This window comes from Musca autumnalis, unplaced genomic scaffold (assembly GCF_047663935.1).
Source record: "Musca autumnalis isolate F117 unplaced genomic scaffold, ASM4766393v1 scaffold_2, whole genome shotgun sequence".
Classification (NCBI taxonomy): domain Eukaryota; kingdom Metazoa; phylum Arthropoda; class Insecta; order Diptera; family Muscidae; genus Musca; species Musca autumnalis.
In genome coordinates, this window is record NW_027411755.1 from 263,951,568 (window position 1) to 263,976,546 (window position 24,979).

The following is a 24,979-nucleotide window of genomic DNA, read 5'->3' on the forward strand; positions in this document are numbered from 1 at the left end:
TTGATTTGGAAGATTTAAATTTATTGAGGTAAAGATGGGAAAATTGTTTATCATTTTGTTCCATATGTTTTACAATATTTTGCATTTATGTCATAAGTCTGCATAAGGAAAGATTCTACAAAAATCCTATTTAAAAAAAATTCCATATCTACTAGTATTTTATTCCAACAGATATTCCTGTAACTCTTGGCATAGATGTTCTATATACTATGACTAATAAATCTAATCAAAAATTTAAATATTTTCTTCAGTCAGTTCAGAGTTATTGTGTTATTGTGACGCAAACATTAAAATGCGATTATCTCAAAACTGGAAAATGGCATATGGAACACTTAAGCATGACACCAACGATATGTCCTTTGTTTTTATGGGCTACATAATTGAGATTCAAGCTAACTTTTTGTAAACAGGCAACACTGTATATATATTTATAACTCATTCACTCCAACAGACGCATTAGAAATAATTATTTGTGGAAACAAGTGCAACTAAACCAAATGACAAACTTATTAACATTTTAATAAATTACCTTTTAAGGAAGGCTAATGAAACTTTCGTTGTTTGCTGCATGGCTTACTAATCATAAAATTATTTTCGACACCAATACTACTTGCGTTCGGTTGCTCTCGTTGTTGTCGTTGCATTTGCTGGCCGTAAAGCCAAACAAAGCATAAAAATGTCTTATTGCCGAAAGCTGTCAAATAGACAAACGAGCTGTCGCCTTCTCAGATGTATGGCAATATGCCTCATGGCTACGTAAATTTCAGCCAAGTAACGCCATAACAATCACAGACCATTAAATGAATTTTACCACCTGTCCGGCTGTGTGTGTCTGCCCATTTGCCTAGGCTGTTGTGGTGTTGTTATATCATTCACATAAGAAGAAATCGAAAAAATATCCTGTTGAAATGACAAATGTACCAGTGGAAAAGGCAGTCAGGCTGGTCGTAGATTTTTTATATGTACCTTAGAGGTATTTTGGCATAACAAAGACATTTTTGTTGTTGTTACTGCTGTTTGTTGACAATAGACCAAGTCATGTGAAAACTGAAATTGAAATAAAGGCTCACAATTTGTTATATTTCATTTGGCAGGAATTTGTTCAAATGCACAGTATTTCAAAATCAATAAATTCCCATAATCCACAATGTAATCCCTAGCAGAGATCATTTGTAATATTGGGGAGATCTGCGGACTATATACCAAAAAAAGAAACAAGAATTAAATACTAGGCGAAATATCATTGGACCACAACTAAGCCAAATGAAATCGAAACATGCCAATGGTTACGGACAAAAGTAAAAGGTGTTAAGGAAGTTATGACAGACATATATGCTAATGCGGCAATATAAACCAATCCGTCACATACACATGCACATACATAAGAAGCTTTAAAACACTTTAAGTTAAAGTTTCATGATCTGTTGCATGAAATGTTTTGTTTTTTTTTCTGGGAAAATTTTTTGATTTGAAATTAAATTAAAATAGTTTTTATTTTCTTTTTTCTTCGTTTTCTTCTTTAGTACTATTCGGATAACATCTATTCACGTTATTACGTGCCGGGTACCGTGACCCGCAAAAAGGAGGAAGAATTAGGTTCACCCACATCTGTATTGGAGTCTAGGCGACAATATGCTTTGCAGCAAAGATAAAATAAAGGTAAGTTGAAAGGAATTCAAGTAAAAATTATTATTGAATTAGCATCAGCTTTAATTAGTTAATTTTGAAGTTGTTGGATTTTGACACATATGTACAATCAATAGCACCGCAACTTACACGCAAAATACCTGGGAAACATCAACAATTGTCAACATTGCCAAAAATAAACAAATATACGCGAAGGGACAAGGGAGACTTCACTCATAACTCAATGATATTTGCCCTACGCGTAACAGCCAAAGCCGGTGTGTTTAAAGACAACACTTGAAGACCCAACACTGAAGAAATTCCACTAACATTGGACTGCTGGGTAAAAACCTCTCAGCATAATATTAGTTTATATTTGCTGAGTGGGTGCCACCGTGGTGCAATGGTATGCACGCCCGCCTTGCACGCAGAAGGTCGGGGGTTCGATTCCCCGGCCAAGCAACATCAAACATTTTTCAACGGTGGCAAAATACCCCTCAGTAATGTTGGCGACATTTCCTGAGTATTTCAGCCTTGAAAAACTTCTCCACAAGTGGTGTCTTAAGACACGCCGTTCGGACTCGGCGATAAACAGTAGGTCCCATATCCTTGAGCTAAATATGAATCGGGGTTCAATCATTGATATGAGAGAAGTCTCCCTTGTCCCGTATGGGATGTTGTGGAACAATGTTTTTTTTTGTTTGTTGTATTTGCTGAGTATTTTTCAGTCATGAAAAATCAGTACATGTCTCTATTCCTTTGCTCTACTCCAATAACCAACACAACGTTTCAAATTGTACTCCTTTATTTCAGAGATAATCAATAAGCCACTTGCCTTCATAAGTCACTTAAGCACCCACAAGTGTTTTTGTGTCTTAATACAATCGTTTTCTTGCACTCAAGTATTTTCCCACCACCAAAAAAACATTTTTGACGCATCAGAGTAAAATAAGTGTCTATCGTAGTTTGCAATTGCAAGATGGCAAGTGCTATATAGTCGTCCTAGATAGTTTGCCAAGTGGCTCAACAAATGGAAGCACTCACAGCACTACAAACATTTTCCTTACAAGCCACTTTTTGATATTTGCTCTCAGTCTCTGGGAGAGCATGAGACAATCGGTTGATTTACAAGGGCTGAAAACAACACTTATGGTCTGTTTCACTAAGACGATTCGGCTTCAAATTCGTTCGAACTACTTGCGCCAACTTTAAATTGAAGGTGCTTACATCTGGAAAGTTTTTGCGAAGTCTTTGCGAAAACAAAATCGCCGGAGCGCTTTTTAAATAAAGTCCTATCAAAATGGGATTCGAGAAAATATTGTAGCTGTGTAAACTTCGCAGGTGTAAGAGGTTTTTATTTAAAGTTAGTTATGGCGCACCGTACAAGACATTGTTATATAAGGAGACGATACAGTAAGTGCATTGTCCCTATTTGAACTTCTATATCTCAAAAACGGTAAAACCTACGAAAATATTATTAAGGACAATCTTATAGAGAATTTTCACAGCTACGATATTTTTTTCTAATCCCACTTCGATAGAACTTACGGTTTTCCAGCCAAATCGTGAAAATCTAAACAAACCCTAAAAATGTAAATTTTGTTCGCGATTTATTTAAAAAGCATTTCGGCGATTGTTTTTTATGTTTTTTTTTTCTCATCTATAAACATTGTAGTTTCAGAATGCGCAAAAAAAATCAAAGGTTTAAGCTCCTTTCATTTAAAGTTGGTTCAAGATCACCGTGTAATCTTAAACTTCTGTGTTTTAAAAAATATTTGAATTATTAAGTTGGTAGTGATTCGAACGAATTTGAATTCGAATCGTCTAAGAGATGAGCACAAAAATAAAACAGAAAATATTATTGAGCACACAAAACTCCTTGGCAGAGCATACCCTAAAAATATTCATTTTAGGATAACTTATTTGTTGAGTTGCTAGGCACACTTCCACTTATTTTTTAGAGTGGCAAGCAACACTTATACTTATTTTTTAGAGTAACAAGTCACACTTACACTTGTTTCTTAGAGTAGCAAATGGCTCATGAGTGTCGAAATAAGTGATATTGGTATTGTATATTTCTCTGCTTTATTTTCAAAATAAAAAAAGGTTTTCATGATCATCTCAAAAGATCGCATTGTCAAAGATCGCGCTACCTTCAGACATTTTAGGAAGGATTTTTCAAGTATCAACCAATTCTGAATACTGTTCGCAAAACAGATTTATTTGTAAAGGCGGTTCTCAAGTAAACGAAATCACTCCAAAATGTTTATAGTTGTCCAAGTCGTCGTCAAGGAACTAGCTTGAGTTTTGAGGCCGACTAGACTTCATACAGATCTGACGAGGTTCAGGCCCACGACGACTTGTGAACGAGATGTCGGTCACCTTATCCTTGTTTCTATGTATGCTTATCTTCTGGCGACCGACGGCTCTTGAACGATACCTCTATCATTTTATTTTGTTTTGTTTGTTTTGTTTTGATCCATGACTGCTTTTAAACGAGATATCGATCACTTTGCTCCTATGTCCTGGCCTACGATGGGTTTTGAGTAAGATATCGATTACTTTATTCTGGCCAACGACGGCTTTTAAATGGAGTAGCGGTAACTTTTTCTTTTATTCGGGTCCATGACTGCTCTAGAACCAGGTTATTCTAATGTTATTGCCCACGACGGCTCTTGAACGGAATAACGTTTCCCCAGTCTGGCATGTATTTTCCCTTTTACCGTCTTATCTTCCATTGAACATGGCTTGGAAGAACACCCAGTCTTGCTTCCATTTTGGTGCACGGCTGAAATACTATATCGGTCTATAGAATTTTCCAAAATATTTAAGGCTGCGGCTTTTATTTTTCGGCATCGTATAACAATTTGGACCATATACATATATGGAGCATTTGAAGGGTAACCCACTCACTCCTGGTCGCACACGGCAAGAAAAAACATCATAACATGATTTCAACTTTAAGTTATATCAATGAACATAAATTAAACATATTCGCCATTTTTTGTTCGTTACGAGAGTATGAGGGAAATTGTTTCACGAATTCAATTAAATGCCTTCATAATATGTATGAAATTGTACGTTATAATAATGAAATTCGTTATTGCTTTTGAACCAACGCACAGTGCAAAATATGAGCACTTTAGTGGAACTTTACTAATAACTTTTAATGTAAAGGACGTATGTTACCAACATTTTGCAGACATTTTTCTTATGTATGTGAGCAGCATGGGGCTCAATATGGGCCAGATAGACCCGCGGTTTCCAGTAGCCCCCATATAACGGTGTCGCTACCTATTACTAATAAAATGCATTTTTCAATCGATTTTGCTGCAAATTTATATATCGTAGTTTTAGTGGATAGAAAACTTCTCTACAAAATATTATCAGGATAGCATCGCGATTTCGTATATCCCCCCATCGAAATATTTTGAATGTTTAACATTTTCCATTTATAAGCACAATTTGACATTTAATAAGGTTAGTTTATTTTATATTTTGTATACCGTGAATAGAAAATGTTATAATAAAGCAATTTGCAACATGCGTTCCGCGTGCTTGCCATATCTTAATTATATAAGCTGTAACTTCAAATTGTTTACCATCTAAACATATGGGAGTCGGAATAAGTTGATTTATTTGATCTTTCACAGTGTTTACTTCTGCGGTAATTACACCCACTGTTTCTGTTGCAAGCATGAACTTGTTAGGACGACAGTAGCGTGTATATGAGGGTGCAGGGTTTTTCCAAAATTCTAAGATGCTTTCTCCATTATCATTTACGACGCACAATCGAATTGGTACCATTGATATACTAAACATACTGTCATCAGAACTTTGTATGTCTGTAAACTTTTGCCGATAACTCACCTGCTCAGCTCCATCACAACCCCATTTCAAGATAATATTTAATTTTTCAAAACTTGATAGGGAACTTAGAATCCCTTCTAGCCCTGAACATAGTATTGTTACAGTATGGTCTACAAGCGACTGAACCGATACTTCAGCTGAAACTTCTGTTACAGTAATGCCCATAGGATAGCATAACCGCTTTGCCTCCCTTACTAAATAATACGGTGGATACAGAGTGCAACCGTGATTTTCAGCTTGATCTCTAACAGTGTTATATTGGTTTGATGATAAGTTGGCATCTGGCGCTACAGAGCCTCGTCTGGTGTTAATTTTGGTGAACATTTTGATGAAGATTTCCGAGTCTTTGTTATTGAGCTGCCCCTTTCTGGAGAAGCAAATGCTAGCTCCCTTACTAAAGCTGCAGAGTTTCGTTTTCCTGATTGGCATAGGCTTGTAGAAGTTGCTTTAGCTAACTCCTCGTAGCTAGTTGTCTGCACAATGTGTTTTACTTTTCTGGTTTGATCTTTTGGATGAAAATTTTTAAATTCTTTTATAGGTTTGCCTGCATTTGTACTGCTAAGAAATCTATCATTTACCGCCTTCGAGAATTTAACGTTACATCCAAGCCATTTAGCATCTTTATTGCTAAAGAAGTAAAATTTCGACCAAATTTCTTCCATTTTTTCTTTATAGTATCAATTACAACAGCACTAAGAGCATCATTGTTAGAACTGGTGGACCCATTTTTTCTACAACAAAACCAACAATAGCTTCCAATGTCGGTTCTTCCACTTTTGAAAAATACTGTTATATGAAATTTTCGGGGTCATACTGAAAATCATGGCATATTACTAAGAATCGCAAATAATCGCAGCTAATTTTTTAATTTTCCAATAGAGGAAGTTCCTACCTTTCAAATGATATAAATTTTAGTACGCTGGTCCACGCTGGGTATAAAGAAATCTTCCAAAGAATATATATATTTTTTCTGAAGAACTTATTAAAAAGCAATTTTTTTGCGGGCGAATAACACTAAAACTAAATCATATCTTGCAATTCTGTAAACACCAAAAAATCACAATTTCCTCCAAAATACAACAAGAACGAAAAGTCATAGCCTACTGGATTACCATTTGTTTCTATCGCTTTATTAACTTAAGTAAATCGATGTGCTATTTATAAATAAAAAAATAATGAATAAAAAGATCAACTTTTACGTTAATTTCTGGTTGTTTCGCGGGGAAAATTGCAAAATTAAGTATGAGGTATTTATGGTGGGATACTTACCTATAAATTTTCATATGAATATCATGATTTGTACGTACTTCAAAGTTCCACTAAAGTGCTCATATTACGCACTGTGCAACGTAGAGCTTTTTTTAATTAATAAGAAAACTTCATTGAGTTTTGTTGAAGAAAACTTAATGAAATATTTCATTAATGCAATAAAACATTTATTGAAATACTTCCACTAATGTGAAGGTTTTATCAAACTCTTACGATTTGTACCAAATTAAATGTGGGTTCGTATATATTACGATTCAACAATGCTCTATTGACTTTAATTTACCCTTTCGTACACGACTTTACTAAGCACATAGCTTAACTCTATTAAGCACTCTGTTTTAACTTACTTCTTCTCCGGTTTTAGTTAGAGGGTAGATTTTGAATAGATTTATACTCGCTCCTTGAAGCGCCGCCTGTTCTAGAATCCCCAATCTAGGATGTTCTGCAATGGTCTAGCGAAATGTCAATCGATTAGCAAATACACACAAAAACAAATGGGACAGATATAATAAATACGAGAGAGTAGCAGGGATAATTATGAATGACGTCACGATGTAGAAGAATAATTCAACTAAAACTGAATGATAAAAACAAATATGAGGGAGGGAGTTGTTGCAAATTTGCTTCATACAAAAGTAAATTTACCCTACAAATCAGATTTTTAAATTAACGTAAATTTAAATTTATATAATTTAACTTAAATCCACCAATTACTTTAGTAACAATATGTTGAATTAATTTTATTGCAAATAGTTTTGCCCATGGGTACAAAACCTTTCATTATATTAATGCAACTTTTCATAGCACCAATGAAAATTAATCAATAAGAGCGGTTCAATAAAGAATATTTCATTCAGTTTTTGGGTCTAAGCCTGTGGTACTCAAGTACTAACATAGCGATGGACACTACTAACAGGATGGACACTATGTTGCTTGTTGCACTGATTCCATATTGAAAGTGGAGTTGTTCCATCAAGTTATTGGGTTAATTGATCAGAGTGTGATGTGAATTTTACGCTGTCCAGCAAATACACACATAAACAAATGGGAGAGATGTAATAAATACGAGAGAGTAGAAGGTGTAATTATGACTGACGTCACGATGTAGAAGAATAATTCAACTAAAACTGAATGATAAAACCAAATATGAGGGAGGGAGTTGTTGTAAATTTTGTCCATAGGTACAAAACCTTTCATTATATTAATGCAAATTTTTATAGCATCAATGAAAAATAATCAATAAGAACTGTTCAATAAAAAATATTTCATTCAGTTTTTGGGTCTAAGCCTCTGGTTCCCAAGTACTAACATAGTGTTTGGACAGGATGGACACTATGTGCTTGTTGCACTGGTTCCATATTGAAAGTGGAGTTGTTCCATTGGGTTATTTTATCAGAGTGTGATGTGAATTTTATGCTGTCCTGCTTCCGTGTAATTTGTCAACGAATTTTATTCATTATAGCCAATCGAGGGCAAGCCTTTCCGGTGACGATAATGATTCGTGCCCATGTTCCTTTACATCCGTTCCCATGTTCAACACACTCCATATGTGATTTCCCTCCATAACGACACGATTCATTTGTTTATTACAAGTGATGTTTTAAAATCAATTCTTAAATCCGATGCAAAAAACACATTGTTATCATTTAACTAAAAGCTGAAACAATTTCAAATATCAACAAAATACATGCCATTATCATTGAATATTTCGAAATGTATCTCAATGTATGCAAAACTATCTCTTAAGTGAATTAGAATATCACTTTGTTTTTGGGAATATATCTTGGTTAAGTATGCGTTACCTAAAAACGAACCATAAAAACCAAAGTATTTGGCCCCAAAAAAATGTTTGTCACTGCCTTAGCATTGCACTGAAATGTCATAGCAAGTTTCGTGTTTTTCGATCGAACGAGGAAAGAATGTCATTTCATTGGGATTTTCTTGTGTCTTTTTTTTCGTCGTGGTATTTGAAGCCATTGCTTTGCATTTTTTTCCTCACTTCTTGTTGTTGGGTGGATATGGAAGGTGTTAAATTGTGATTTCTGGGTGTTTGCTTTCAATTGCAAACTTTGACAATAAAAGCAGCAATAAAAAAAATCTGTGCGCCAAAGAACGGTGAAAAAATGTAACACTAACAATGACAAGATGGTTTGGCATGCTTTCGACCTAAATTTTTTACTGCCAAAAAATAATTTGTTTACCGTTCGTTCAAGCATGTTGACACTTTTTGGGTTGCATGATGAAAAGGTGAAAAAAAAACAACAAGGAAAAACACAACTGTTATGGAATATAAGCTCGCTGGATATTTACTGTTGCTTGTGGAGAGCATAAAGCGTAGGCAGGATATCTCCTGTAATGCAGTCTGCTTTTGGGGTGTCAACTGTAATAAGAACTCCTTTTAATTTTGTTTTCCATCTTTTCTTTTATTCTTTCAGCTTTTGCTAGTGCCCACCATCGACGCATTGTAAAGGAGGGCTCCTGTCGCATACCACAACCACGCTTTGAACGCATTCGCCGTGACTCTTGGAAAATTTATACACCACATTGCACAATTCTACATCGTTGTGCAGATGATACCGGCTGTTGCCCCACAGAACGTCAAACCTGTGCCCCAAAACGCACAAAGAATGTGGATTTATACTTTTTCGTAAGTATTTCTTTTTTCATATAATAAAGTAAAGGGTATGTGTGGCGTTACTTTTAAATGTAACGATTTCGTGGTATTTGGAATCGAGGGTGCAATATATGGAAACGTGTGAATTTAAAAATTCCTTGCTGAATTTAACCTGACTTGTTCATGTAGACTAAAACGAGTCTTATATTTGTATAAAGTCCATAATTGTCACAATTCCTTTATTTTTGAAATTTTAAATGTTATGTTAAATGTTGTTTTAATTTTAATATCCTTTCAATATTTTTCTTTGAGTACCAGAATCTGAAGTAGTGCTTTTGTTATTTTAGTACCAACATTTTTCGTTTGTTTACCATCCAAAATTTGTATTGATTGTTGTTACCATTCTAAAGAAGTGCCGAAGTTTTTTTATTTTGTTATTTGTTACGACAAGACAAAATAGTCCGTTCAAAATAGACATGCGTATAAGGGGGAAATAGCAAAAATTCCCACAAAGCTGAATTTTGGTGGAGAGCTAGGGTTGGCCATTAGAAGCAAAGTCCTAAAAGTCCCCATCGATCCCATGTGTGCAAAACAAGTTATTCGGGGTCAAAGGTCATTTTTGGAGGCATTATTCAGTTTTTTTTTTAATTTTTCTAAAAAACGGTAAGACTTAGCAAAAGCCGGCTAAAGTAAAAGTTTTAGATTCAATAATTTTCTACAAGAGTGGTGTTTATGATTCTTAAAAAAGACTTACAATTTTCGAGATATCGCAATCTAAAGGTCAAATAAAAAAATAGCCGCGTAAGTAGATTGTGAGGCGAACCGGTTAAACAAACGACACTATGTGTTAGATACTTCCGTAAGCTTTCAAACGATATCCACTTTGCAGTAATCGATTCAGTAGAACCGGGTCTAACCCGGTTTTTAAATTTGGCCTTTCTGGTCGAATAACCGGCGAACCGGATCCGCAACCGTTGAAAATTATACATTTCCGTAATCTGCGCAACAAACTCTACCTTCGGACAAAACTTGAAAAAAAAATCGGAGAGTTTTCGTTGGGGTCGTTCCCGTTGGGATTTCGATTATACATGTGGGTTAGATGGGCTATTTTTGCATAAAATGACAATAACATTGAATAACTCTACTAAACACGCTCCGATTTTGTTGGAATTTTTTTAGAAGATAGCTATAATTTCGCTCTTCAAGAAAATACATATAGACCCGACTACTTCGCTTATTTTAGCCGGTTCGTCTGAATATGTGCATATTTCCCTTATAAGTGCATAAAAATCATGTGTTTTTAGAACAGCTATATCTCAAGAATGGTTCCTTCTAGGAAAAAAATTATAAAAGTCAAACTTGTAGATAATTTTTCTGTCTACAATATTTACTTTAGTCACTTTTTGATTAGATCAACCGTTTTCAAAAAATAAATCCGAATATCTAAAAACCCTTAAATTTTGACCTTTGACACCAAATAAATTTTTTTGCACACATGGGATCGATGGGGAATTTTAGGACGTTGCTTCTAATGGCAAACCCTAGCTCTCCACCAAAATTCAGCTTTGTGGGAATTTTTGCTATTTCAATGTCTATTTTGACCGGACTAAAACAATAGCCAACAGGATGCCAATAAAGTTTTCTGTTTTTGTTTTATTTTCTTTTGTGAAGAGGGAGGGCGGTAGGGAGGGGCCAAAACAAAAAAATTTTCGGATGTTCTGTAAGTAGGAACTAATTGTTATTTTATTACCAGTTGTTGGCTGAAGGAAAAGTTTTTCAATTTTAATTGGAATTTACTTAATTAAACTAACTAAATGAGAAAATACAAGAGAGAACAAGTTGGTTATGCCCAGACAAAGGATATAAATGAGGCATACAATAAAATGCAACTGAATTCAATTAGAGTTGTTTTTTTTTTTTGCGAATTGTTGTAAGAATTGGGAAATAGTATTAATTAGATTCAAGAGATTGAATTTGTGTGTTACTGGTTCTTTAGTTGTATTAGATCTAGCAATATTAATGACTGCAGTAAATTTTATAGCTTGTTACCAACGAAAACTGAAAAAAAAGAAAACATAGTTGTATTCTTAAAACATTCTCTAAGTTTTAGTTTGGCTTGAGGTCAGCAAATTAAAAACATTTTATTTTGTCTTTAATATTATTTCTATTTTCCGATATTTCGGTCATCTCCGACAACCAACATCTGGGATTTAATCTTTAAAAAGAACCACTTAAATTTTTTATATAAAAACATTAACAAAAAATGTTTTTATCACAATAATTACATTTGTTTTATTTTGTAATCACTGGAGCATTTCTAGCATAAATCTTCGCTTGTAGTTATTTTCTTGCGTTAAAATGTCCTGTAAGAGCACAATGAGCGGAATGTGCGGTTTTTTGTTCCATAGGTCTGTTTTTTGCTTTCTGGTCCGACTTATGTTAAGTACAACCTAGTTTTAAGCTTGGATTTTGTTGTATTCTTAAAATAGTTAAAATTTTATTTGAACAATTTTATGGAAGTTATAAAGAACAAAATACAAATATTTCCTAATTTCTTCTCTATGAGATTTGTTCAGCTTGATTAAATAAGAATGTTACATAGCGCAGAAAAGCGATAGCTACCCACATTCAATCATCTAGAAAAGCCGCTTTACTCGTCGACTGTATGTGTGTTTTTGATAATATTCGAATTTTTAGCACTCTCGAAATATTGTATTTTCATGCTCTGGTTTTCACACTCGGTCGTCAATGTCACTTTTCAATTAAATTATTAAAGAAAATTTTGTCGTTATTTTTCTTTAATTAATTACATTTTGTATCACATCATACCATATCCTTTTACCCAAACGTAGTTTAAATTCGTTTGGTTTACCGTTAATCTTAAATTCATTCTGGGGCATCCAATACAAATTTAAATTTAAAACTGTATCTTACCATTTCAATCAAGAGTTTACACATAAAAGTGCAACTCTCATCCACTTGAAGATTTCAATTGCACTTAAACTTCGTCGCTACGTTGGCAATGCAGCAGCAGCAATTCGATTTAATTTGATGCGGACGAAATTCATTCGACAATCAATGGCGCAAAGACAAATACGCACTGCATTGCAAGGTTAGCATTTTTTTGGTATGTCAACCTTCGTTTGCATGAAATGCTGGGTGAAATTTTGTTCATAGTGGTACAGGTGGGACTCAATAACAGTAATGACAACACAACTCAAAGGTAGATTTTTTATTGAACGGTTTGTTAAGTTGGCAGTCTGTGCTTACTTTAATGGTTTTTATTCTAAACAAAATCGTTTGTTCCATAAGCCGAATTAAGAATTAATTGAGCTATCATGACCTAAAGAGTTTGTTTGTATTGGAAAAGTGAAAGCGAGCGAAGTCCACATAAATCCAAACAATATACTACGATCATTTCAACCTAGTGTTTCTGGTATTCCTAGCATCATTCTTCAATACACACACATATACAATCGAAGGGTTTTTTCTTCACGAATTGTAATGACTTCCTGATCGCAAGTTTGATCGATTGTCAGTGGCTTAGAACGCTAAGACGTCGTCACCCTTGTCTGTTTGTTGGAGAGGACCCAGGTTCATACCTCAGCAAGGGCAACCGGGCTCCGCTGTGAATTTTAATATAACGTTATCTTATTAGGACGAAGGTCATTTATTTGTGAAATTTTTATTTAATTGAATTAATTGAGCTATTATGACCTATGGAGCTTGAATGCCATGTTTTGCGTTATCATCTTCAACACAGTCTTTCCATCGGAGTTTTGATCTTCCTTTGAGGTGTACATCGCCAAATGGCTCGTATTCATATGGCATTCGTTAACTGAATAAACATTTTATTTTTGAACGTCCACAGTGGGTACGAGTCTACTGGACGACTTGCGGCGTATTATCAGTTCCAGCAAGATATTGAATATGTCATCTTATCTAGAATCTCGTTCTCCTACTGATCTTTTGTTACTTAATATTATTCTGCAAAATTATATCAATTTTGCAGGGATGCCTTTGACCTTATTAGATTGTCTATGGCGGCCTTATAGGCGACGAGTAGGCGATATCTGTCGATTTGTTTTTATGTGTTTCTCTAGGATTTGGCTTGGAAGGAAGATCAGATCTTTGTAGATTTGCCAGGTCTATACTTGCACTGGTATGACTATATCATTCCATTGACAATAGGTTTTAGCCAGGTTCCAATTGTTGGGTATCCATTTCTCCAGATAACAGCCAAATTTTGCTAAACAACATATGCATACTCCTTATCTGTATGTCGCTCAGGCCTTGGTTAAATCCGGGGTTTCTTCACCACCGCCCATGATTCAATATCATCAGTGCGCTATCTCTATAAGTTATCATATTGCACAGTGGATGCATTCCTTTAGGACAGTGCGACAAAAATATTAAATATTGGTATATCATCTTAAAACTTCAGGGACTGTGTATTTATCACTACGCAAGAATCATCACAAGTTTTGAGCATGATCAGGCATGCTTAAGTATCATTTCGATGCTAAAACCATATAAATACATATCAATTAATAGTACCACTTAATGTTGTATTAAAAAATCAATGTAAAACAAGTAAAAAAGTATCCATCGGCTTTGCCGACGGAGATATACCCTTAGTCTGTGTGATTTGAAAATCTGTTTTTCACAGAAAACTATGTATTTAGATGGTTTTCAAAATTCTGTGCCCTCTTATTCGACGTATGAACTTGCCTACAAAAATATGGATTTTGATTAAAGTTCACAAGGTTTCGGAGGAGGTACCCGAAGGAATGGACGGATGTACTACATTTTGTAAGTGGGTCTTATTGTGGGAGTTATTACTGTCGATAGATTTTGCACCCACCACTCATTTCAGTCGCTGTTTACGAGTAATTTAGAGCCATTATACCAGGAAGCATGGACTTGCCCACGAAAAACATGATATCGCTGTAAACAGGATAACAAGGACTACCTTCGGTAAAAATTTCCATAGGATCCTCGGACAGACCTTAAACTGCACTTATACAAAAATGTTGAACATTTGTGAGGTAGGTACCCTAAGAAGTGGATCGATATGGCCTAGTTTCGAGTTTAAACTAAGTTTGAACAAAATATTACGAGATCCAAAGTTTGGACCAAATCGGTTGCTCCGTTTATGAGAACTTTATGAACTTTAAAATGGGAGGTACCGAAAGGAGTGGACCGATATGTACCATCTTTACTCTATCTAAGATTCGGAGAAATATTACGATATGCAATGTTTGGACCAATGCAGTAACGAAAATTGTAGGGTTAGGGGTTTTTTTTTACAGAATTTGGGCCCTTTACCAAGTTCTTCATTTAGAGGTTATGTCACAAAATTGGTTACACTATGTTCATCCGCAAATTTCCGCAGCTAACTTATACATTTTTTAAATCTTGACACCTAAAGCTAGAGAAAAATGCTAATGAGGCGGCGGAGATCGATAGCGATACTAGTTAAGAGCTTATGGGAAGTTCGTCAAAAAACCAAAATATTACATATTTTAACATATTTTGTTAGCTGTTATTATTAATACACAAGGATCACTATGCACAGATAAAATGGTATAGAAAATAAGCTCATATCTTGAGTAACAACTTCCATTTTAGAAATCGTTATATCAAGCTTTTTGTAGAAAATTAACTTATGTTGAAACTGAGGTATGGGGTATTGTAACTCGCGATCAGTTTTACTATACCATAACTTTTGACCGCATTTCGGCAAAATAAACTGTTTTAGCCCGATTCACCGAGGGGTTTCTTAAAATAATAATTTGAGCGGAAGCTGTGGTCGTACTAATGTAAAAAAATCGGAAAAAATCTTTGAAATAAACGAGCTTCATTATGTTATTTTCCAATTAGTGGTTTTACAACACAATGTAGAGCTTATTGCTCAAAGGAGAAGTTAAAGAGCACACTTCAGAGTTGAAGTTTCTAATGTATGATTTTTTAATATATCCACTGTATCTACCTCAAACGGATGCTGACATTTTGAAACCTGAAAAATGGGGTTTTTTGAATTTTTGCTCTAATCGGGACGCGCAGATGGATTTCCCTAAAAGCTTATTATTGGATTGTAGTACTCGCGATTTCGCATTTTTTAATGTAAAACATGAGGGTGTAGCCCTCACAGGATCACAGTAATCTGCGCCTAAACACGAAATTTGTGTGCGTAAATTTTTCTCAAAAACCTATTTTTTTGGTTTAAAATTTACAAACGTCATTCGATTTCCGTGGAAACCCGCGTAAATTTAGTTTTTTTACGTTCTGAATCTAACAAGCCACGATGCGTAAAAATCCACCCACTAGATCGGCGGATATGATACCCATCAAATTTCGAAAATTTGCAAAAAATTATTTTGAAAATATCGCATATTAAAACGCGTTTTGGATGTGTCAGTTCGACTTAAATAAATAGATCGATACGCGTGTTTAAACTGCGCGAAAACAGATATTTAAAAACTCTCGTAAATCCAGAGATATAATAGATTTTTTCTAAAAATTGAGTGCGATGCTACATCAACGGTTCTTGATGGATCGCGTTGAAACGGCATAGAATGATGTATTTTTTAATGGTGATTATTGAAATCGGATGCGCATAAAATGTAAATGAACTTCGCGGAAATTATGACCATTTTACAGTATTTTGCACCCTAATATGCAGCAGATGCTACATCGTGGCCGCCAAATAGAATTTGACTAACTGTACATCAAATAAAAGGGATTGATTCGCTGTGTTGGAAAATCGGATGCGCATCATGTCATTTTCATAACTACGCGGTTTATATGCGTCTCAAATGTTGTAATATTCAATATAATATTATTTTAACGTTATGCCACAATTGGAATTCCTTGTGATTTAATATAAGGTTCTAATAATATTATCCAATAGGAAAACTATAAGCGAAAAATTTGTTACAACGGAATATCATCATTATTGCGTGAAATTTTGACAAAAATGCCGAAGAACTCAAACATTTTTTCTCCAACTTTTCCTATAAAACCCTAAAAAAATAAAATTAGAATAATATGATTTTAATTTTTTCGTAATATTTTCTTCGTATTTTTGCAAATAACATGAATACTATAGCTCCAACCTTCACAACTTAGGTTTCATTTTATTCCTCAAAATGTCTGGATGCTGTTATAATATTTTTTTATATTTTTCGTAACTATGAGCGCCATTGTTTCAAAAATATGTTTGTAAATACGTGAAATTATTTAACAAATTTTATTTTTCGCGAATCCATTGAGACTTCGCGATTATTTTTTGCATCATCGCAAAGGTTACGAATTCAGTTAACGATAATAGGATATAACAGCTTACTATATTAAGCCGCGATTTTTTTAGAATTTTTTCTAATTATCATAATTAAAACGGTCATATCTTTTGCGCGCAACGATCAAAGTTAGTAACGAAAACAGATTTGTAATGCTGATTTTTTTTCTTAATCTATGTACCAAACATCATTGATGTAGTATCAACAAATTTTTTTGATTTTTTTGAAATGGAAAAGACAATTTTATACATTTTTCCTGATATATATTTGATTTCATTTATATTTTTGTTTTATTTGTAAAGCACTTTATTTTTTCCGTTTTCAACGTTTTGGATGATTTTTTGCAAAACGTTACTTGGTTCAACTTCCAATAGTTTAGCCGACACTGACCAGAATTTCAGCAATTATGTAAAATTTTCTATATTTTATAGTTTTTTTTAAACAGCAAGGCACTATTCCTATACGTTTCTGAGATAAAGGCCTGATAAATGCAAAAAAGTGTAGATTTAGCCCGGTTTAGATGAAGCCATAAAATCCGAACTGGATATGACAGGACAAAACTCTACTAGGGCTTTTGTAGTCTAACTATGTACTTTCAAAAAATGCATACTAGGGGCCCCTATTACTACAATACAAATTTTTGTCAGGGACAAGTCCATACTTCCAGAGAAAATGGCTCGAAAGCTGTAAGGAACACCTACGGCCATCATGTGTAATGGCTGGTGCTTTGGTCCAAACACTGTTTATAGCAATATTTCTGCGAGCCTTATACAAAGTTCGTAGATGGTGATTTTCGGTCTACTCAAGTATATATCAAATATATATGAAGTATATATCAATATGTATTTTATAGGGCCGCAAGTGATGATTTCAATGTGGTGTTGGGTATAAAAATATCGAAGAGGAGAGAGGAATAGCATATGTTCGTAAAAAAAGAAAGGGCAGGATGTCCAAGTGTCACAATGAAGCCCTAAATTTTTGCAAGAGTATAAAACACCAGACTAAGAGTGCGGTGCAGGCGCATAGATGATGCAGGCAAACTGGTAACTTATAGAGATAGCGCACTGATGATATTGAATCATGGTACCTCCCGATTTTAGACATCTAGCAGATTTCAGCTATATTTTTGAGCGAATTATATGTTATTTGACATTTGAGGTTCCCAGTTGTCACAAAACTTCTCCATTAAAAATAGTCAACATAGGTCCATGTTTTGGTATAGCTCTCATATAAGGGCTGTGGTCACAAAACTTCCTCACAATAAATTGTCAGCATACATAGGTCCTTGTTTTGGTATAGCTCGCATATAACAATATATCTAGATTTTGAGTTTTGAGCCATTAGCTATATTTGTTGACCGAACTATCTGTAAGCTCACATATGAGATTCCCAGAGGTTACAAAACTTCTCAACCAAAAATTGTCAACATGTGTCCAGAAGCTGATATAGCATATATATATATATATATATATATATATATATATATATATAAAGGTACCGCCCGATTGAAGACATTTCTACATACATTTCTGACCTAATTTAGGCATTTGGAGTATCCTAGTCTCCACCTAAAATTGGAAAAGGAAATTAATTAGTTCAGAATATTTTATGGTGGATGAAATGAAAAGTTCGGCCCGAACTTAATGATTTTTACGTGTTTTATCTGATATCTTTCCTTGACACCTTGTGTTGCTAATGGCTACAGGACTACAGGACACTCCTGGTTTTTGGTACGCAAATATAGTAGTTTGAAGAAAGTGGGTTAATCTGTACCACTGCTCTCCCTCAAATAGTACAGGCCTTGAACATTAACTTTACAAGGACATGGTTCCAATCGACGTTCACTATTGGAACCGATGGAACATTTAACACACTGGTAGAGTGCCTTCCGTCTAGCACAATTTTAACGACCTCGTTTCCGTTTTCCTATGTTTTTCTTTTTTCATTAACCCTACGCCCAACCTAAGTTTTTTTTGGTTGTGGCCGTAAAGGATCGGGTTTCGATTTGTGTACTTCCTCCATTTGTTAAAAAAAAATCACCGTTTTGGTTAATGCAAGTAGACCTATTGGAATTTTGGAATCTCTCAAATAAAACGCTTGCATTTAAATTATAAATGGTGGCAAAATTAAACGGCACGCGTTTTATTTGAAAGATTCCATCATGAGTAAGTATATATTTATTGAGGATAAGCGACAAATTATTTTCTAGTTTTAAGTGCATTTCTAAATAAAACACTGAAACTTAATTTTTTTAAATTATTTTTCATTTTTAACTTTTTAGTAAATACATTTTGTTGACCACTGAGAACCCCAAATGCCGAATGACAGTCCATTTGAGCAGGAAATGCAGATTAAAATGCTTGAAATTGGGTGGTACCGTTATATGGAGGCTATATTAAACCTTGACCTACGTCCACAATTTTTAGTGGGGAAGTTCCTGGACTATTGAGAAATTCAAATGCCAAGATACAGCAAATTCGGGCTAAAAATGAAGACAAAATCCTCAAAATACCAGAAGTCGGGTGGTACCGTTATATGGGGGCTATAGGAAAAAATGGACCGTATTGGTTTTGATTTCATATTCATGCATTGTCATCTAAATCTGAAAAATGTGTAAAGTTTAAGTTCGATTGTTCAACTGTAACCGTGCTAAAAATCAGTTACCAGATTTTAAAACGGGGTCAAGTTAGACACCGTAAAACACTGTAAGAATGGACCAATATTAGTTTTGATTTCATATGCATGTATTGTCATCCAAATCTGAAAAGTGCGCAAAGTTTAAGTACGATTGGTCAACTGCAACTGCGTGAAAAATGAGTTACCAGATTTGAAAAGCAAAATACCGGAAATCGGGTGTTACCGTTATATGGGGGCTATAGGAAACAATGGACCCATATTGGTTTTGGTTTCATATTCATGTATTGTCATCTAAATCTGAAAAGTGTGCAAAGTTTTAGTTCGATTGGTCAACTGCAACTATGTGAAAAATGAGTTACCAGATTTGAAAAGCAAATTAGATAAAACACTGTAAAACAGTGTAAAAATGGACCAGTATTGGTTTTGATTTCATATTCATGTATTGTCATTCACATCTGAAAAGTGTGAAAAGTTTTAGTTCGATTGATTTGAACTAAACACACACCAAAGCAAGTTAAATAAAACACTGTAATAAAAAAAATATTCATTAGATTAATGCAATTACAAATTAGCAAAAGAAGAAAAATCAAAATTAATGTCGATCTGCAAATTAATCATGTTTCCTCTTCTCTTTTAGGTGTAAACAGGATGTGGATGTGACGTGTGCAAATTTAGCGGCTTTCCAGAGGAGTTGGATTGCTTCTTCCCCAAGGTGTATTAAGTGTTTTTAGGTAAGTATTGGTAAAATAAGTAATCGTAAGGTAAGTAATCAGTTTTAGAGTTTAATTATATCAGGTGAAAATAAAGTATGTGTTTTATATATGTATTTTTATGTCGTTTTTTTATAAATTTTCTTATCTTTTTTCTCTTTTTAGTTTCAGAATAGAAAACAAAGAGGAGACGAGTACGTCTATATTCGACAGCGAAAACTATATGGAAACAGCCCCTAAACCCTAGATCAAACTTAATCAACCACGAGTTTTCCGGACTATCTACCCAAAAATTAATAAGGTGAGTATATGCTAATTCCCCAATGGTTTTTTTCTTTACTAATACATGTTTTACTTCTCTTCTCTTTTCATACCAACTACCGAGAATCTAATTGTTTGAGCCGTCGTCCGTCTGTCTGGGAAGAATACCAAAGCATGGCGGTCTGGTCATGCATCGACACTGCGCTTCCCTCGTTGGATTGGATGCGCGATGAGTATGGCTCCAGGAAGGTATCGGCTGACAATCTTTATAGTTTATTTTACTTAAATTTGACTTTTGGTTGATGTTGTTTGCGTTTTTATATTTTCTTAAATTTTAAGTTTTGTTAACTTCAATTTAGTTTTTTTTTTCAATTTTACACTTGCTTAATAACTAGTTTTAATATTCTTTTCGTTTCAGATTTCATTACTAATTTGTTTATAGTTTAATCACTTTTATTTCAGAGTTTTGAATTTTTAGTTCTCTTCTCAGGTAATGTACTTCTTGTTTAATTAGTTGTAGTGTTGAATGTTTGTATCTTTTTTTATTTTCAATAAAAGTTCACAGAACATCAAAGATTAAAATATCCACTGTGTTTTCTTTTCACATCATCTTCATGGGTAATGTAAAAGGACAGATTTTCCTTTAATTTTCTTACAGGTAATTTCATACATTTTCCATTCTTTTTATTCCCTCTTGTTGACATTCTCTCAAACCAACTGACATCACACCAAACAGCTGTTTTAGTGAATGGCAAAACAAACTCTTCTTCTTTGCATTTAACCCACACATTTTAACAATGGTGGGCAAATTGTGAGAGACTCATGTATTTTTTACACTTTTGTGTATGAGGCCGAGCATTTCTGTCCAACAGTGCATTTTAATTAAAAATTTGAGCCCTTCTGCTCTCATTAAGCGCACATTGGCGATCGCTGATTTACACTCGTATGTCCTCGTTAGCCATAAGACTGATGGTATATTTAATAATTAAATTTTAATTTCACAACACTTCTAGGAAAAATACACATATCGCTCATTTACTCAAAGATTGACACATCTCAAAAAATCGAGTTTCGAGAAAAAAGCGTTTTAGTTGGCGATTTTGTTGAATTATGAAAAAAAAAATAGAAATTGCTAACTCAGACTCTCTTTTTTTGAGTAATGCCACCCTTAGAGTAAATGAGCGATATGTCTTTAATGTTGTTATAATCAACGGTAATACTAATTTCTTTTTATTTATACGTGTCCAAACATCATTGTTGTGTGCTTTAAACAGTTTCCACTGTTTAAAATGTCCCCTTTCAAATACTGTTCACATTTTTTGTAGATTATTGTGTTGAAAATTCTAGGAAGGATAGAAAAATAATATGTGGTAGAATGCACTAACTGAATTTAATTTAACGGTAACGAAACATCGTCACCCCATTAAAATTTACATGCATACCTACGATTAATATTGGTATGTAACCCCATACTACCCTACCTTCGATTGTCCCATATTTCATATTTGGAGATTTTCTCTGAATAAACTGGCAAATGCAAGGCCAAAATTCATTCATATATATGATACATATGATGAGACTGTGATGTAATACATTGTGATTGGTGGTGGTGGGTCTGTTACACGATTTTGTGTGCATTGTTTGGATATCCAACTCGTTTTTTTTTTATTTGTGAGAGTGATCAACAACAAAACGGAAACCCAATTTAATGAAATTTAATTTCAGCTGCCTTTATGAAAAGTGATAGAGCATTTGTAGAGGAGGGTGGGGGAGGGGACAGAGGAATATAGTTAAATATTTGATTTTTTCGAGGATTAGCGTTAGAAGATTATTTTCACAACAAAAATATCATGCAACAAATTCAAATGGAGGGATATTCTATTCAACAAAATTTTATTATATTTTCCCGTTGACAAAGAAAATCCATCTCATTGTTGCGATAACAAAAATATATTTTTCGGCATTGATTGGGTTTTTAAAAGCTACTTAATCTGAGCTGTAAACTAGAGATACAATTCAAGAAAAGTCTGTTTGATATACACGACATGTTGCCAAAAAATTAAAATCGATATACTACATCTTTGTGTTTATTTCAGCTTGAGTCCATATTTTGTTGTGATTCAATTGTTTGAATAACAACAAAATATTTTAAAGTGGATATGAAATTGATTAGTTGAAACTATAGTATTCCCTACCCTTCGCCCGCAACTAATCAATTTCATATCCACTTTAACATATTTTGTTGTTATTCAAACAATTGAATTACAACAAAATATGGACTCAAGCTGAAATAAACACAAAGATGTAAAATTCTGCAGTCCAACAATAAAAAACGCCAACATCGATATACTACACTATTGCCAAAGTTTGTGTCGGTGGTACCCGAAAGAGTGGTCCGATGTAGTCAATATTCAGACATAATTCTATGCTGTAAGAAATAATACGATTTACAACGTTGGACCAAATCGGTTTCCCCCTTTGAAGGTTATCTTACATACTACCCACTTGCAATGATTGGACCAATCAGAAACTCCCTGCGAGACTTCCCTTGCGGATTTTCCATTTTAGTTGGTGCCGTCCGGGTTTCTTGGAGCTTTTAAGCCATTATCTCAGCAAGTATGGACTTGCGCCTGAAAACAATTGTTGAAAAATTCAAAACAATTCGAGAGGAGCTCTTAAATTTCACTTTTTCCGAATTTTGTGCGGAAAGAGTGGACCCATATACTCCATATGTGCCAAGTTTGGACCAAATCGATTGTTCCATTCGATAGTTATGATTCACATAATTTTACAGAAATGTTTGAATTTTAGTGGGGGAGGTACCCGATATTAAACTAAGTTCGGGCAAAATATTACGAAGTGCAAAATTTGGCTCGAATCGATTGATCCGATCGAGAGATATCGTGCACACCAGCCAGCCAGACGGACAGACATAGCTAAATCGACTCCAAATTGTCTGAAACGAATTTCGTCCAAACATACTTGGGGACTAAAACCGTTACTTCGATGAAGCACATTTTTGGTTGTATCAAAGTGTATATACCCTTGTTAGCCTAAAGGCTGAGGGTATAATTAGACAGACCTATTTTGTGCGTTAAAATCCTCAAATCCGAAATTTCCGAAAATGTCGATTAAACTTGGACAGAATTTGCGTGTGTGGTATGTCAAGTACCTCATATCGATATATAAATATATTTGTAAGCTATACCCAAATCTGAACCGATTTCAATATAATTTGGCAAACTGTTTTCTCGCCTTACCGCAATGTGGTGTAGGGTATTAAACCTCAAATAACAGAAAATCAATTGGAAAATGTTTGTCAAAACCTTGATCACAAACTAAAAGCACATGAGTACTTTTGTACATGCATTTCGTTTGTATGCAAGCATGATTAAAATATCCGCAGCCGTCCAAAAGTTAAGCACTACAATACTTTATGTTTTTCAAATCACTTAAAATGCCAACGTAATGTAGATCCTCGAAGCAAAAACTTTGATTCGTCACGTCCTTTAAACAACAAGAACTGCATCGAAAGGGTATTTGCCCTTCATCGTTTTGATCATGTGGTGGTAAATAGTTTCTCATTACAAGCACATATCCGCCGCAAATAGTTAACGCTTCAACGACTTGGTTGGTGTTTACATTGTGTGTGTTGGTGTATGTGTGGTTAAGTGCTTGACCTGAAAATAGTTTGATTAAATTTAATTGGCCTGGTTATGTGAAAGACGAAAATGTCCCTCCATGTGATTGATTGGCATTGATGCCACAAACAAGGTCCCCAGGTTGGGGAATTTTACATTGAACCTCTGTGCTCTGCTTGGCTTGTTAGCAAATTCACATGTGGGTGGTATTGAACTTGTGGTCGTTAACTACTCACATTACCAGGCCAACCAAACAGCCAGCATGCATGCTTAGCCAAAAGGTGTTTTGTAATTGCGGTAAATGTTGTGGCGCAGTAACTAACCAGGCAACCCCTTGCTGTTTACCTTTCTTGTGCTTAAATGCTAAGGTAAGCAACAACGCCATCTGTTGCCATCGATGTAAATATTTGATACCATTCAATTATGAGTGTCCACGTTCCACATTGGGGTCCGCCAGTTCATAATGCTTAATGCCGATACAATTTATATGCTAATTTATAAACGTGTACGGCCTCTTGTGACTTTTGCCAGAGATTATGAGAGTGCCTCCCTCTCTGCTGGTTGTTTGATTTTTATGTGACAAAAAGTGTAACGTAACACGTAATTCATAAGCGCCAACGTAATAAAAACAAAAACGAATTTTGTTGCACACAGCATAATAATCGGCAGCAGTGAAATGCTAATGCCGCGCTTAAGCCGCCGCCGTCGTTTACCATGGCGCTCAGCATTTTCTCTAAGTCTGGACATTTCTTTTCTTTCATTTGTTAGCAGATCTGCTGGAGTGATTAGTTGACGGGGGGAGTGGATTTTTTGTTTGTTTGGCTTAGTTCGGTGTGAAGGATTTAATTATCGATCTTTGAGAAAAGTCAACACATGCCGTAGTTTGTTTACATGCCACACATTTAGGCTGGCTGAATGGTAATAGCTGGGTTCGTTGCTAATATCGTTAGCATGTGGCTTGCCACCATCGCATAATACATTTCTTTTTTTCTTAGTGGCTTTTTTGGGGTGAAAGTGGTTTTCCTACGCTCGTTGCTTGCATCACAGGCC

The 24,979-nt window shown here is 34.7% G+C and overlaps 1 protein-coding gene across 2 annotated transcripts in view; it reads left to right on the forward strand.

Annotated features, from left to right (window-relative positions):
* LOC141391990 (uncharacterized) overlaps positions 1 to 20,870 on the forward strand; it is a 264,725-nt gene extending 243,855 nt beyond the window's left edge. Inside the window, exons 2-6 of one of the 2 annotated variants that reach the window (XM_073964819.1) lie at positions 1,524 to 1,659; positions 9,201 to 9,412; positions 19,955 to 20,048; positions 20,193 to 20,537; positions 20,707 to 20,870. In XM_073964819.1, coding sequence (XP_073820920.1) covers positions 1,524 to 1,652 — 129 coding nt within the window. In that variant the 3' untranslated portion in view covers positions 1,653 to 1,659; positions 9,201 to 9,412; positions 19,955 to 20,048; positions 20,193 to 20,537; positions 20,707 to 20,870. Of the gene's footprint in view, positions 1 to 1,523; positions 1,660 to 9,200; positions 9,413 to 19,954; positions 20,049 to 20,192 lie in introns of both variants that reach the window. The other variant, XM_073964818.1, reaches the window with a different exon arrangement.
* The last annotated feature ends 4,109 nt before the right edge of the window (positions 20,871 to 24,979 follow it).